This window comes from Daldinia caldariorum (genome assembly GCF_022478825.1).
Source record: "Daldinia caldariorum strain CBS 122874 unplaced genomic scaffold F4812scaffold_5, whole genome shotgun sequence".
Lineage (NCBI taxonomy): Eukaryota > Fungi > Ascomycota > Sordariomycetes > Xylariales > Hypoxylaceae > Daldinia > Daldinia caldariorum.
The window spans coordinates 1,591,630-1,605,778 of record NW_025953041.1 but is presented as its reverse complement, the minus strand read 5'-3'; the positions used below and the strand labels follow the sequence as shown (position 1 = coordinate 1,605,778).

Here is a 14,149-nt window from a genome sequence, read left to right as displayed (position 1 = left end):
AAACCATCAGTCCGACTTAATGACCCGAGGTTCTCTTTCATCTTGCATGGTGTTCCGGTAAAATTACAATTCTCTGCATTTTGTTTTTATTCTCCAGTCCGTATTTTTTTCAGTATACATTTAAGTCTCGATACTTCGGATCATGACACCAGGATTCCATCGCGCAGGCATTAAAACAGGACAGGTGATAGATGCGCCATGCGCACTGCGAGTGAGCGCCAACAGAAGCGGCTCTTATAATCCAATGTAAAAGGATAGAAATCATACTCGCATTTTCCTGGTCAGCTGCAGAGAAAGGAAAAGGAACTGGGGCGGCTAAGTGTCTTATTTTGTTTTTCCTTTCGCTCGTTCAGTTAGCACATGTTTAGGGGCGGATGTAATAAGCCGTGATTTGGTTTTGTTTGTTTGTTTAGAGGACTCGGATTCAGAGCATTCTAGATAGGCGATTCAGACCAGATTCTGAGGCTTGCCTTGGCGTCTTGTGTGTCTTGGAGGTTGGGGCATCTACCAGCGATGAATGAGCCGTCTGATCCGTTTTCTTTCGGGATAGAGCGGTGATGAACTCCACAATACAAGACGTTGTACGCATGGTATTTGTTCCATTTTCTTCCTAAAGTCGCGTCAAGTCAAGGGTGAGCATTCCTATTCAGCATACTTGATATGTCATGGTCTCTTCCCCTCCCCATCCATGGCGAACTTAAAAAGAAATATGTACCTATAGATCTAGGGAGCTGTCGGTGTATGCCAAGCAGGTTTGGTGAGAGAGACATGTCACATGCGTGAATGTCTTATAGATTGTATAGTAGTACCGGTGGTTGGGGGGAGGGGGGTCGTGAGCTTTAAGGGGCCGGGGGAACGGGTTTGGAGCCATAAAATTTCTTGTATAAATACCGTGGTTATACGGGTTTGGGTTATATAAGGGCTAAGTTGTAGTTGCGCTATGGATAACTACGCTGGACAGTAAGGAGGCTGGTCACCATCAGAATCGTCTAACTAAGCACATTTATCCGCTCAAGTGTTCATGAATGAGTTTTAGTCCAAGCAAGAGCTAGCTATGATCATATATTTTGTTGAATATAAATAAACCTTTACGCTTGTTTCCAGTAGTATAATAGTGTTGATCCATATGAGCGACGTCCGCATACTCAACACTTCAATACGTCGCCAGTACTCATCTACCTCACCATTTACTTATCCTTCTACCTTCACATATACATGTTGAAATGAGAGGCAAGGGGCTGTCCTGACTCCTTAGGCACAGCATCAAGAATATGTACCTAGGTACCTAAGGTATATAAGACATCTCACCTCACTCATGAAAAGAGGTGGTATTGGTAGTACATAGTCAGATAAGATTAACAACACATCACCACGTCCGGCCGTAGAAACAGTTGCTTCAGCCCTTCTCTCTCTAAAGATAAATAGCGATTCTAAATAATACGCAATAGAAATCGGCGCAATGTCCATATCTACTAAGGTACGGACGAGCTCCGAAGCCAAAGCGACATCGTGTAAGAGACTAAAGCTCAACTTTTCGGGCGTGAGGGTCCGCATTATCATTATCTACTATACTAGGTACTCCGGGGAGTAATAAGAATAAAAAGAAGAATAAAAAAAGAAGGAACCGAGACCTTCCAATCGCGCCTCGTTGCCTTTTTTTGTTTTCCTTCGGGTTTCTCCAACGGCTTTGTCAGGGATAACCGGTCGGAGGTTCTGGGCTGCTTGTTGAAGCGTATCAAAGGTACCTACCTACCTAGTGATGCGCATGCCGCGCAGTAACGGGCAGCCTCCATACCATAGGTATGGATGGACCTTAGGTTAGGTATACATCATGATGTTCTTTCCGTCGGCAATCCGAGGGAGGGTACTGCTCGGACCCGGTACATCTCGCGGCCCCCCGGGCGTCGGATCCGCGGGCCGGAGACTCCGCCGGACGTCCTTACATCTCGCTGCACCGTGGACCTGCCAGCCCACGAGGCAGTAGTATATCGGGCCTCGGAGAGCATACCCTGGTTTCTCGTCGGCATCGGGATGCTGCAGGATATAATCTTCCGCAGCCGGGACGCCTCGGAGGTCAGGAGCTTCCCATACCCACAACGCCTGGATTCGCCCGCGTTGTCGACAATCATAGGAAGGGATGAGAGGACTATCAGGACGATGCGGATTGTTAGGTTGGCCTGGAAAAAAAAAGGCATTGAGGAACTTGCTAGCATCGCTCCGTGGACATCGGGAAAGTTACCGCTAGCACCGCAAGATGATTGTTCTACACACCGGTCAATAAAGCCTCGTTAATGCCACGATGACTAGCTATTATGGCTCGTTCCGATGGAGTTCCGAGTTAGCTAGAGCCTGTGAAGCCAGTCCGCGTAGCCAAAAGTTTCGGTTTAACACGGAGAACCCTGTCGCAGCTCGTTGCCGACGACAATGGGCAGGGCGAGGTTGCATACGCTATCAGAGTCCTATGGTGCCCCTGGTCGAACTTGAGAAGTGAGTGCCGAAAGCTGACCTTACGATGATGCAGATATTCTTCCCGGTCAGTCTCAAGTATGATGACGAAGCTGTGGGAATCACATACATAGGAAGTTTTGGTAGAGAACATACTGTATCAAGTCGGTGAGAAAAGGAGGGCCGCGGAAGAGATTCTGGCTCGGATGGAAGCTTAGTAGAACATATTAAGTCTGTTTGTGAGTATCAGTATGTGGCGGTATTAGTGAAAACCTATCATGGCTGGATACAGGTCATCTTCTACCTGTTAAGGGTCTTAAAGAAAACACAAACTTGGAGTAAAGCGGTTGAATTCATGGAATTAAACTGCCCCTCGAAGCCAACTAGTCGTCTCAGAGTTTTGGGCGTCCCGTCGAGATCCCGTCAGCCATAAATCAAATCTCTCTCCTAACCGCTTGCCCCGGCATCCCTAAGTAGCCTTATTATTTCTCGGTCCCCCCATTCTTCTGCATAAGACCATATCGTCTCCCCATGTGAATCTGGGATGTTGTCCACTTTGGCTCCCTTTTCAAGTAGTTGCTCTACTATTTCGCGATGCCTTTCTTTTACTGCACACCATAGCGGAGTCCATCCATTAACTTTGTCGCCGACTTCGATATTAGCTCCTTTTTCAAGTAGCTGTTGGACTATGTTGTCGTAACCTTTTTTTGCTGCATATATTAAAGCTGTTTCCCCCAAATAGTCACACACGTCGATATCAGGTCCTTTTTTAAGGAGCTGATGGACTATGTTTTCGTGGCCTCTTTTTGCTGCATATATCAAAGCTGTTTCTCCGAAATCGTCGCACACGTTGATATCAGGTCCCTTTTTAAGGAGCTGCTGGACTATGTTGTCGTAACCTCTTTTTGCTGCATGCATTAAAACTGTTCTTCCATCGCTGTCGCACACGTCCATGTTAGCTCCTTTTTCAAGTAGGCATTGCACTAGTTCTCCGTTATCGTGATATGCTGCCTGTATTAGAGCTGTATCTCCATCCTTATTGCATGCATCGACGTCGGCTCCTATGTCAACCAGTAGCCGTACTAAACGGGCATTGTTGTTATATATTGCTATTATCAATGGCGGCGTGTCTAGTGACGTGCGGACATTTCGATCCCAGGAGTTAATCAGTGCGTCTGAAAATGGCAGCTCGGGTTGCCTATCGACTTTGACCCCGGCTTCGAGTAAACGTCGTACCACTTGTTCGAAATCTTGAAACACTGCCGACAAAAATAGTAGTTGGATCACTTGATCTTCCGGCTTAAACCGAGGACCATCTTTCTTCATCTTGAAGTCAAGGAGCGTTTCCACAACTTTCTCGTGTCCCATCTCGCAAGCCCACGAAAGAGCAGACCGGCCAAACCTTTTGTCTATAACGTCCACATCCAACTTATCCTCTTCTAATAGTATATGAACAACTTGGTCCAGACCATACAGTGATGCAACCATCAAAGGAGAGAAATCCTCAACGCGGGCCCTTTTCGATGGGTACAAATACCGAATCGTTGACTTCCATTTATGGTAGAACCATAATTTAGACTTTGACCTACTCATCTCACAAAGGGACCTTGCACGGAATATCATCTTTACCGTATTGTGGAGAGAAGCCTCCCGGAAATGATGCGGCCATCGAAATTTGGCATAAGTCGCAAAGTCCGAGCAGAGAGAATTTAGAGAACTGAGGTTTAGATAAGTGGTACATATCTCTGCCAGTATGCGGTGCGATTCCGGAATATAAAATGAATTTTTCCATCCCATCTTAACGGAAGGGGGAATTGGTTGTTTAGAAACCAAAAACTCCCTGGCGGTTTGGTGCAAGAGGTAGATTTTAGAATCGACGATAGTAACGAAAAGCCCGCAAAAGCCTCTGACTGTATCGCGAAAGCGATTCTCCGGCTGAACCTCGACTTCGCTGTAGAACAAGTACTCTTCTTTAATTGCAAGCGCTGTTGCCATTTGCTCCAATGAAAACGGGGTCTCTGCCGCAATGACAATATGGAGAAGCCTCCTGGCTTTCTCAGGATTTGTACTCTTATTTAGAATCTTTTCGTATGTTTCCTCAACCGTTCGAGGAAGTTGGCGAACCATTTCCCGTAAGCGTTGTTTCGTAATTTCGTCGATATTATATATAACTTCGAATACAAGATAAACCCACAAATATGTTCGGTTGGTGACGTGAGCAAGTTCTTTAAAGAGAACTAGTTTTTCTTCTTTGAGGAGTCCGCAGCGTCGGCTGATGTCCTCTACTTTTGCTCTGATGAAAATATCAATCTCCTTTGAGATCTTATCGACTTCCTTCTGGTCCTGCCCATTCAAATGGATTGTAGGGTATCGGTTTTCAAGGAGCTGGAATCCGCGTTGAATATGAACATACGGTCGACTGGTTAAGAGGAATTTTAAGCAGGATTCGCTAGATCCTGTCTCATAGAAACTTTCCAAGGCTTTAATTAGACGGCGATTTTCACTGCATTCATCCAAGGCATCCACGATGCAAATGACCTCTCCGGCATTTTTGCTGCATGCAGCATTTGTAAGGATGTTCCAAAGGCCTGTAAAGGAAGAGAAAAGCTGTTCGTCATTGGAAAATTTGCGAATGATCTCGTTAGTAAGGAGAACAGGATTCTGGAGGAAGAGTTGCATCGTATAGCACCTGCTAGGTTCTTCTGATTCTCAAAATCGTCTTTAAAGAAGAAATAGCATGTCGACCTTGTACTTGTACTTGGAAGAACGTTGTCCACTAAATGCCTTGCTAGAACTGATTTCCCGCATCCTGGATCTGCAGATACCCAGAGCAAGCTTGAAGTCTTGCTTCGTTGCCAATTCTGAAAGGTTGAGTGGCTTGTGAACCATTCACACGTGCCCTTTATCCGCTCTGGGTTTCTGTTCTTGCAATCCTGGTATGCCACGCTGGAGAGTTTAGAGAGGATTTCTTGTTCATTCCGTTGAGTTGCTAATATCTCCGCTAAGCCGGACAGGACTATGGTTAAATCGAAATAAGTATGGTGAAGAACCAGGATAGGTTAGGTGCGCAATAACTCACTACTTTGGATTTGATCGTTCTGCATTGTACGTCGGAAAGCAGCACCGTTATCCCCCATTAGGTCAACTGCCGCCTTGTAGATTTCATCATGGCCAATTGCTCTTACTCTTTCCTGTGCTAGATTATTCATTATTGGGGCTTCTTTACACAGTCGTTTCACGGCTGTTTTATAGGCGTCTTCAAATTTGTGAATAAGCCCACTTGTCTTTAAGTAGATTCGTCGAAGCAGCTTGAAAAATAGATGATGTAAGTCGGCCTTCTTAGACGATTCTAGCTTGGAGAATAACTTGCAGTCGTCGAGGAACGGTAGGTATGGTAGGCGTGGTAGGTCAGCGATGGTTTCTTGATCAAGCGCGACAGGGATAATGTCGTGAATTTTGTCAGGACTCCGGGTGCCTCTTAGCCTGAGAAAGGCAAGTTCAGTAAGTACATGATGAAAAGAACCATATGAGCGATTGTTCTTCGCGACATCTTTGATTTGATCCCTGAGTACCTCTCTACTGGAGAACCTAGCTTCTTCCTCGGTGTATGCTGCCACGATGGCATTCATATATGATAGCGTAAAAGGATCATCATAGTATCGTTTAAGTAAGGCAGAACAACAAACCACCACTTTGTCGACACTATCAATAGTGTTGGTCCGGGTAGAATCGAAGGGAGCTGGGAGCAAACAAAATTGATTTTCAAGAATGTCTTCTGCAGCAGCACGGTCATCCTCTCGCGTGCCAAACGGAGGTATTAGGCGTTTGTCTGAAAGACATTGGGCTCTAAGAACACCAAAGTATTGAATAAGACTTTGAACGCTCCCGGCATTGGCCTTTGCATCCACAGAAGAATTTTCATGTGCGTAGACGATGAATATACTAGGGGACGTTGGACGGCTAAACACATCTATGTCTGCAAGAAATCTTAGTATCATCAGGAACAACTTCTCTCGCACTAATGAGACTGTTAGCTGGTGTGCGTAAGTGATGACGAAGGCAGATGATCGAGAATGAGCCGGCAACCAAGAAACGTACCTTCGTCCTCTTGATACTGCACCGATTTAGCTGGATGGGCTTCCATTGTTGACCATCAGCGGGTAGTTATTCATGTTAACTCTTGAGTAGAAATCAAAAGTGTTCAGAGGGAGGAAAAAGCTACAACGAAATAAGGCTGTGGAGGTGGGACCTCGTCGCTTTAAGGGTGTAGTAGGTGTTGAAGCGCTGTGGCTTTTCCCATGTAGTAGAAAAGAACCAATTGCTGGGCCACACGTTGAAGTCGTAAGTCAGCCTCACAGCCGACATAGACAACAGCACAGTAAGACGACGTGCATAACCAATCCGCAGTCCGCTACCAATGGTTGACTTTTAACCGAAAGGCTGAAAGTACAACATGTTCGACTTTGTCCTATAGGGTCCTCCCCGAGGACATCTATATCCCGCATGGGCGTAGAAAAGTCAATCATTGAAAAGATGTTGTAGTTGTTAGGTTAGGTACTTTCTAACCTCCGCCGCGGAAATGCGAGAAGTATAAGTACATGATACGTCATGTACCATAACAGTCTGAATCTTCCCCGCCTACGGGTTCGCAGTGCACTGTTATTTTGGCTACTCGGAAGAGCTTAGAAGAAGCAGATTCAAGAATCTATTTCACCTGCAACAGTTGGAAAAGAGCCATATTATGTATCTACCAGAACACGCAGCTCTGGGCTCCCTCCTCATACACATCCCGGCTTCTAGACACAGTACTAGTCCCCCCTCGACCGCAGCCTCCACAGGTTGAATAAATACACGTCCTTCCTCACTCGGCCTGCCTCTTATCCCGTAGTCTCCTGCTATATTTCACCCTTAGCAGATTGACCCCCACCAATCATACCCTCATTTGTCCCGCCGTATCAAGAAGAATGTTTGAGATGAAAGATGGCAACCCCAGAAAGCAACAAAAGGAAATACTCCGAATCCTCTTTTTCCTACCAACCAGTATCAGCGCTAGGTATCAATATATCCGGACAAGAAGCCCCAGTGCAGTCGTGCTCCGGATCCTAGCATCCCGGTAGGCCAAGTATGATGGCCCGTGGCTTCCGTATTCACCGACGCCGTCTCAGAACGGTGTACCTAGTTTTAAGATATTATATCCCCCGATCCCATACCCGGTATCACTTAGATGATGGGTTAATGTTATGAAGATAGAATCATATGCGTAATACAGAAGCGGGTATAGTCCGTCCAAATTTGACACGGCTCATCAACAAATGCATATTGACCCTTCCCAAAAACCATATTGGAGCATGTATACACGGAGACAGGGCCATATGTACTTCGTACTGTGGCGTTAAGTCATGAAATTGTAAGTATCAGTTCGATCCGCCTTAGCAAGATCGCCGCAGGACGTTCACGAGTGGAACAGGTCCCAAGCTCTCTCGCAAAGCTTCAAAAACTCTTCGCGCTTCTGCCGCTGAGTTTCGGGGCTATCCCGTCCAGCGCCGAAGGGGCCTCTTCGAGTGGGTGGAGGTCCATGGCCAAGCGGAGGGCTACTGCCTTCTTCGTATTCAGCACGGGTCCTTCGCCTACTGGTACTCCGGCCCGTATCTGAGGGGTTAACCCCGTTTCTGGGTGATGGAGGGGTCGGGGGTTGATGTCCGGTATAGTGGACAAGTTTAGGTAACAGCTCGGGCCGTCCACCGGCTAGTTCATGTTGTACTTCCTCGGCCGACTTATATTCCCGACCTCGGCCTGACATGGGGGGCTGCGAAGGAATTGCCGGCGGGTGACCAGGCGAAGCTAATGGGCCATGGCTCGAACCAGGGTAGAAGGCTCGCGCACTTGATTCTGCGTGCGAAGGAAGTCCCTGGCCGCCGAATACATCGGAGATTGGAGGCAGACGATTTGCTGTTTGGTTTGCGGGTACATGGTGGATATGAGACGTACTGGATAGGTTCGACGGATGATTAGCAAGATGTCTAGTTAGAGGCTGCGGGTTATGGCGCCCGGTAAAGGTTTGACCCAATGGTGCAGATTGGATCACTCGCTCATGAGCGAACTGCTCATGCGATGGTGCTACAATGCTTAACCCCGGAGGGGCTTTGTTGCGTCGAGACATCCCTGGGGTCTTTGCGGCAAACTGGCTTACGGGATCCTTCTCCTTGCCATTGTCGGGACCGTCGCCCTTCGCTGATTGTTGCTGTAGTCTAGCTTCGATGATACGGCGTTGCTGTTCTCTAACATTCATACTCTGTTGTAGGTGTTCCTTCATGACTGGATCTTGAGTGACGAAGCCTGGTGATAGGCATGCGATACCCACTTCTTGGATACCAAGTCCTTCCCTCCCTAGCGCAGGACGTGCCGTGGCGGCGCCCGACCCGGTAAGACTCTTTGAGAGATCCAACCTTCTTGGGCGATGACGACCGGCTGGTATATCGGGAGATCCTGGCTCCTTCTTTACAATGATTTTAGGTCCAGTGGTGCCTGGCACATTTCGCGTACTGCAAAAAAAGGCAATAATTAGCAACAGGATGACTCGGGAAATACGGAAACCCGGGGACAATTCTTTATTTGTTTAAGTGTAGGGAAATTTTGTGACGGATTGAAGGATCTGTCGAGACCGAAAAGGGAAAATGGAGTAAAAACAAGAAAAACAAGAAAAAGAAATAAAGTTACTTACGCGCTTGGCGGAGAAGACTTTACCGCGGTCTGGGTAGCGGCTCTAGGGGGACTTCGGCTGGCAGGACGTTGCGTTGCAGAAGCAGAAGCATTTGTGTTCGGAGTGCCCGAAACTATAGCCGAAGTACGTGGGACAGAAGATGAAGCCGCCGTTGCGGCAATTCCAGTAAAAGTTGAGCTAGTACCTGCAGTGCTGGTGGCAGGCGCCAGCTCAGCATAAGCCGGTCTGTCGTGAGGAGCCGGGGAAGGGGCCATAGCAATCGCTGCGCTCATGGTGTTCAGATGGCTTTTTTTTCTTGATAAGTTAATTCCAGGTACAATGACAACTCGAAATAGAGTTTTTCTTTTTCTTGCCTCAGGTGCTGCTGATCCTCTCCTATTTTTATTCCCGGCTGAAATGGCTGATGCGCCACGCGGGAGTTGGCAGCAATGAAGAGATATGGGCAGAAAAGCCTTGAAGCGTTACAATAATGGTACAGACAAGACGCTGGAGATGTCAGCGAAATTGATTGATGAAAGAATGAGGCGCACTTTGAGCCCCCCTTCACGCCCGCGCTTAACTTTGCAGGCTTGAGTTGCAAAAATATTGATGTTGGGCCCCGATTATTGTGCAAATCGTTGTAGCCAATCGCTGGCTTGTCCTTTTATTCAATCTGCCCGACTCCGTATTGGTACGTGTTCAAACGCGCCAATGATCGGATTGCTCGATCGATTTAACCTATTAATTCCTCTGGTGAATTACCTTAGCTTGCCAATCACGAATGATACGGAGGGCGAATAGACAGCACGTCAGCTCCGAGTAAGCAATCCGTCTTGTATCGCACTTGATTTTTTTTTCGGGCCTTGAAGCCGGGCGGGTCAACTTAGGTCTGATACCGAAGCTCGAGAATGTAAAACGACTGGCGTAAAGTCTACGGGGCGGGATGAGATTCGGTGCACCAGGTATTCGGATGTGATCAGATTTCGATTATCGGTTCGAGGGATGCCCCTGAAGATCGGATCCGGTATGTGGTCTCCCCTCCTTTGTCTGAATTCGGACGGTTATTCTACGAGTACCTCTAGACTGGCTACGTCTGCCTTTTCTTTTTTCGGGTAGGTATACGTTTTAATAAATGCTAACTCGTTCGTCCTCCTCTTTAATACTACCACACCGGATGGAAGATGTAGGGGATTCTTTATATTGTGTTGCGCTTTGCGTTGGGCTCGTCGCACAAGTGGACAAGTCGCTCGCGGAGGGGATGTTCTGCCGGTCGAAGAATCGGCGTATTACTATGGTAGGAAAAGATAGCAAAATGTGGCTAGAATTGGAGAATCGGAAAGTCGGACGAAACAGTACGAAACTTGATCAGAATAAGGATTTGGTGTATATACGGTCGCAGCGAATTTTTCTTCCCCCAAGAGAAAATAAAAGAAGAAAAAGAAAAAAGAGAAGTAGAAAAAAAAAAAGAAGAAGAGGTACTACAGCGAGGAAAAAGATGTAGCGAAAGAGACTCGACAAAAGACGAGTTGTGGAAGGTATGGGGATTAAGGTATAAGGTTAAGGTAGGTAAAGACGGAGGGAGGAAAGGGTAAGAAAGGTTTCTCGAGGCGGAAAGAGGGGCAGGCTGATGATGGGCTGGATGGGCCGACCTTTCATGTTATTAGTGGTTTCCTTCAGGGACGAACGACTTGCTTCCTGCTGTACTGTACAAACACAAAACAAATGTACTTGCTCTATTAGGGTACCCTGAGTCACTAGCGTGCTTTAGCTGCGCTACAGGTACAGCACGGGCCCAGACGCGGCCTCGACGCTAGTGTGCCAGGTAAGGCACTAGAGATTCAAAAATTCCCCCCGGAATGCCTAGCGACTTATGAAAGGGGAGGCGGAATATGTTAGGAATGATACAGTTATGTGTGAGAGAAGTGTGGGTTCAAAGAGACCTGGGGGAGCCTAGGCAGCCTTGAGTTAGGTACCTGGTTACTCGACAGCTGCTCGACAACTTTTACTACCTACAATACAAACAAGCATTGGTAAGCCTATGACTTTTTGGACTTTGAATCCCTGTCTCGAAGAAAAAACACGGCTACTTAGTGACCCTTCACTTGAGAGGATTTTTTTTTCTTTTTTTTTTCTTTTTCCCTAGGATGATATAGTTTAATGTACCTATGATGTGTGATGTATGTCATCCTTTCCCTTTTCATCTTATTTTTCTTTTTCTTTTACTCTCTTTTTATTCCCAGTATGGCTACAACTACCTCTCGGTATAGGTGCCTACCTTAGGTACAAACATACATTCCTACCTAGGTACATATTATGTACTATCTAGGTATGCACTTCGAGCAGTTAAAATCCAGAAATGGTGTTTAAATGGCTAATACGACGCAGATGGTGAAACATAACTCAAGTTGGAACCATTTCAATTTTTTCTTTCCCTAACCCACACGAGCTCGCCACGCACCCAATCAATCAATATTTGCCAAAAGAGCTTGTTTAAGACGGACCTGTGGGTACAGATAAGGTACCCTCGTGAACGGTGAATAAATCAGATGAATCAGAAGGCTCTGTGGAACCGTTTCCGTTCTAGACGGCTTGTAAGTTGTAAGTTGTCAGGCAGGTTTGGTGGCATGTGGGTTGAGCCAAAGGCCAAGGAATGGGGCCCCCGTCGCTCTGCCTCCGTAGACTTGTTTTACATTGATGCTTAGCAACCCGCCTATCCGAAGCATCATCTCTCGATCGTGATTGGATCCCGCGAGATTGATCAAACTCTACCTAGGCAGCATCTAGTGTATAAGAAGAAAAGGTATACATACGTTCGTTCTATACGTCAACACCAACAAGTTGGTTGATTTACACAAGACTATCGAAATATGATGATACTACACTACATCAACTCTCGGCTCGAACGGTTCGGTTTTATCATTCGTCCAATCGCGTGGCACAAGTCGCCGAAGTTGCCATTAGCACGGGAGAGAAGAGGAGGATATGATTTGCGTCTATCGATTTCCCTTTTGCTTATCCAGTCAATCCCGCTCGTCGAAAATGTTGCCGCATGGTCCACTTCGTCGCACACCAGCGCAACGTCAATTTTCAGGTGAATTCAGGTGAAGCTACTCTAGACATGGGTCCTTGCATTTGGTTGGGCGTTATGCCTTTTCCGTTCAAGACAAGGATCACCACGGCCGCAACAAACTTGTTCGGTTTTTTCTCAATCCTTCATCTCGCTTTTTAGTATTTTCTTGTCTTTCTTCTTATCCTGTCCACTGCCTACCTACCTACCTCCTAAGCATCTACTATGTAGTAGATCGGACGAAGATTGCCTTCTACTACTACTACTACTACTACTATAACACTACTATAGCACTTGACCCGAACAAGACACCGTCCCGTTGGAAGCTTTTTCTCCTGCCTTAGCGCTGCCACTTGCATATGTAAGGTTGGTATGTAATAGCGTATACGATGTCTAGTATATGGAAGTATCTACTGTCTAATACCTTTCACTATCTCATTCCATCTTATCCCGTTCCATCCCGTAGGTACCTATCTAACGTAGTCCCATTAGCTTCCCTTTTTCTTAAAATGTGCAAATTTCAGAAAGAGTATCATCCATCATCAATACTTCACCATAATCTTTTTAAGTGATATCAAGTATACCAACCATCACCACCATTACCACCACCACCAACCACCCGTCCATGTACGCACATCGAGATATATGCAAGTAAGTCGCCCGTAGCGGTAATAATATCTAGATCTATTATACCTCTTTTTGAAATTTTCCGTACGTTTCAGTTTAGACTCTGACGCAAAGGAACTGAGGGAACAGACTGCGGGATTGCGGCCAGGGGTGCCGTGTCCTCGGCACGTCAAATCCCCAAGGTGGTGGTGGCCCGTGAAACGGTATTAACTTAGATGGTAGTAACTACTACGACCTAGCCTTAACTACCTACCTTTCTTTTCCTCATTTTACTAGTTACGTTAGGTTAGGTACTTGTTATTTATCACTTAAGGCCTAGGTATTCTAATATTGTATAGCGGATCGCCGCCATGGGCATGGGTGCAGAGGAGCTCTCGTGTCGGTAGGCGTACAATGTATTGTACATAGCAGATCCCCGTACACGTAGCGTATGAGGAGGGGTGGAGGAGGGGTCTGTCTGAAATCCCCTGCTGATCGGTTTGTGAATCGTGATTTCATTAGAGTATCCAGTGCGGTGCAATAGGGCAGGAGTCCCCCCTGTCAGGCAACGAGCAGTTCCCCGTCCGTAAGTTTGTCAATCCGATCAGCAGCATCTTCGTCATCGCCAAGTCCAAGCGCCTAGTTGTTATTATGTTTGTATGTATGTATGTATATGATGTGGATGATAACACGATGGGAATTACGAGAAGCAAGAAAACGCTGGGTCGTCCAATTATCCAGTACCGAATAACTGACGTCTACATGCTGCTACTCACTTGCTCTCGCTCTCTCTCACATAAACTGTATGGAATTTATAAAGGGATGAATTGCCGATGGGCGCTGCACACGACATGACTCCAAGGTGTTGTCAGCGCCTAACAAGTTGAAACGCAAACCCTTGGCTCTTGTCCAATCCGAAGATCAGGTGCCTCGTGCCATAATAGTATTTCATGTTATTCATCCCCCTTACGTTCCGTCAAAGCTATATTACGAAAGCTGCTGTCTCAGATTTTTTACGATTCGACTTGATTCGAGAAATGAGATCTTATCAACTTGGATGCTATTGACATCAGGTAGCATTGTAGTGTACGTATAATACATATCCGTATCGTGTTTGATGCACAGTACCCTCCTTGATACATTATCACATTACTTTAGGTAGATTATCATATGGAAAGTATTGCGCATTCCTCTTCTCATCAAGACATGGTAGTGAAAATTCGATGCGACATCGCTAAGTTTCAACAGAGGTATGTAGTATACGTCAAGGAGATTCGTGGGGGCGATAGAGAGAATCCCACGTTTCTTAGAAATGTAAATGCCAATGCGTA

General features: G+C 46.4%; 2 protein-coding genes across 2 annotated transcripts; both read right to left on the bottom strand.

The window, feature by feature from the left end:
• Positions 1–1,829: 1,829 nt before the first annotated feature.
• Positions 1,830–6,589, bottom strand: F4812DRAFT_458100 (uncharacterized protein; the record flags this gene model as incomplete). The annotated part of the gene is made up of 6 exons (XM_047937302.1): positions 1,830–2,177; positions 3,196–5,106; positions 5,191–5,260; positions 5,341–5,461; positions 5,525–6,463; positions 6,544–6,589. 6 exons carry the CDS (start codon positions 6,587–6,589, stop codon positions 1,830–1,832), a joined length of 3,435 nt encoding a protein of 1,144 aa, XP_047791881.1.
• An 845-nt stretch (positions 6,590–7,434) lies between these two features.
• On the bottom strand, positions 7,435–9,901 carry F4812DRAFT_335066 (uncharacterized protein). Its single transcript, XM_047931591.1, has 4 exons — positions 9,727–9,901; positions 9,520–9,652; positions 9,167–9,460; positions 7,435–8,987 (listed from the first exon to the last, which is right to left on the bottom strand). The coding sequence occupies exons 3-4, from the start codon at positions 9,436–9,438 to the stop codon at positions 7,898–7,900; spliced, it is 1,362 nt and encodes a 453-aa protein (XP_047791880.1). The 5' UTR covers positions 9,439–9,460; positions 9,520–9,652; positions 9,727–9,901; the 3' UTR covers positions 7,435–7,897.
• Positions 9,902–14,149: the final 4,248 nt, after the last annotated feature.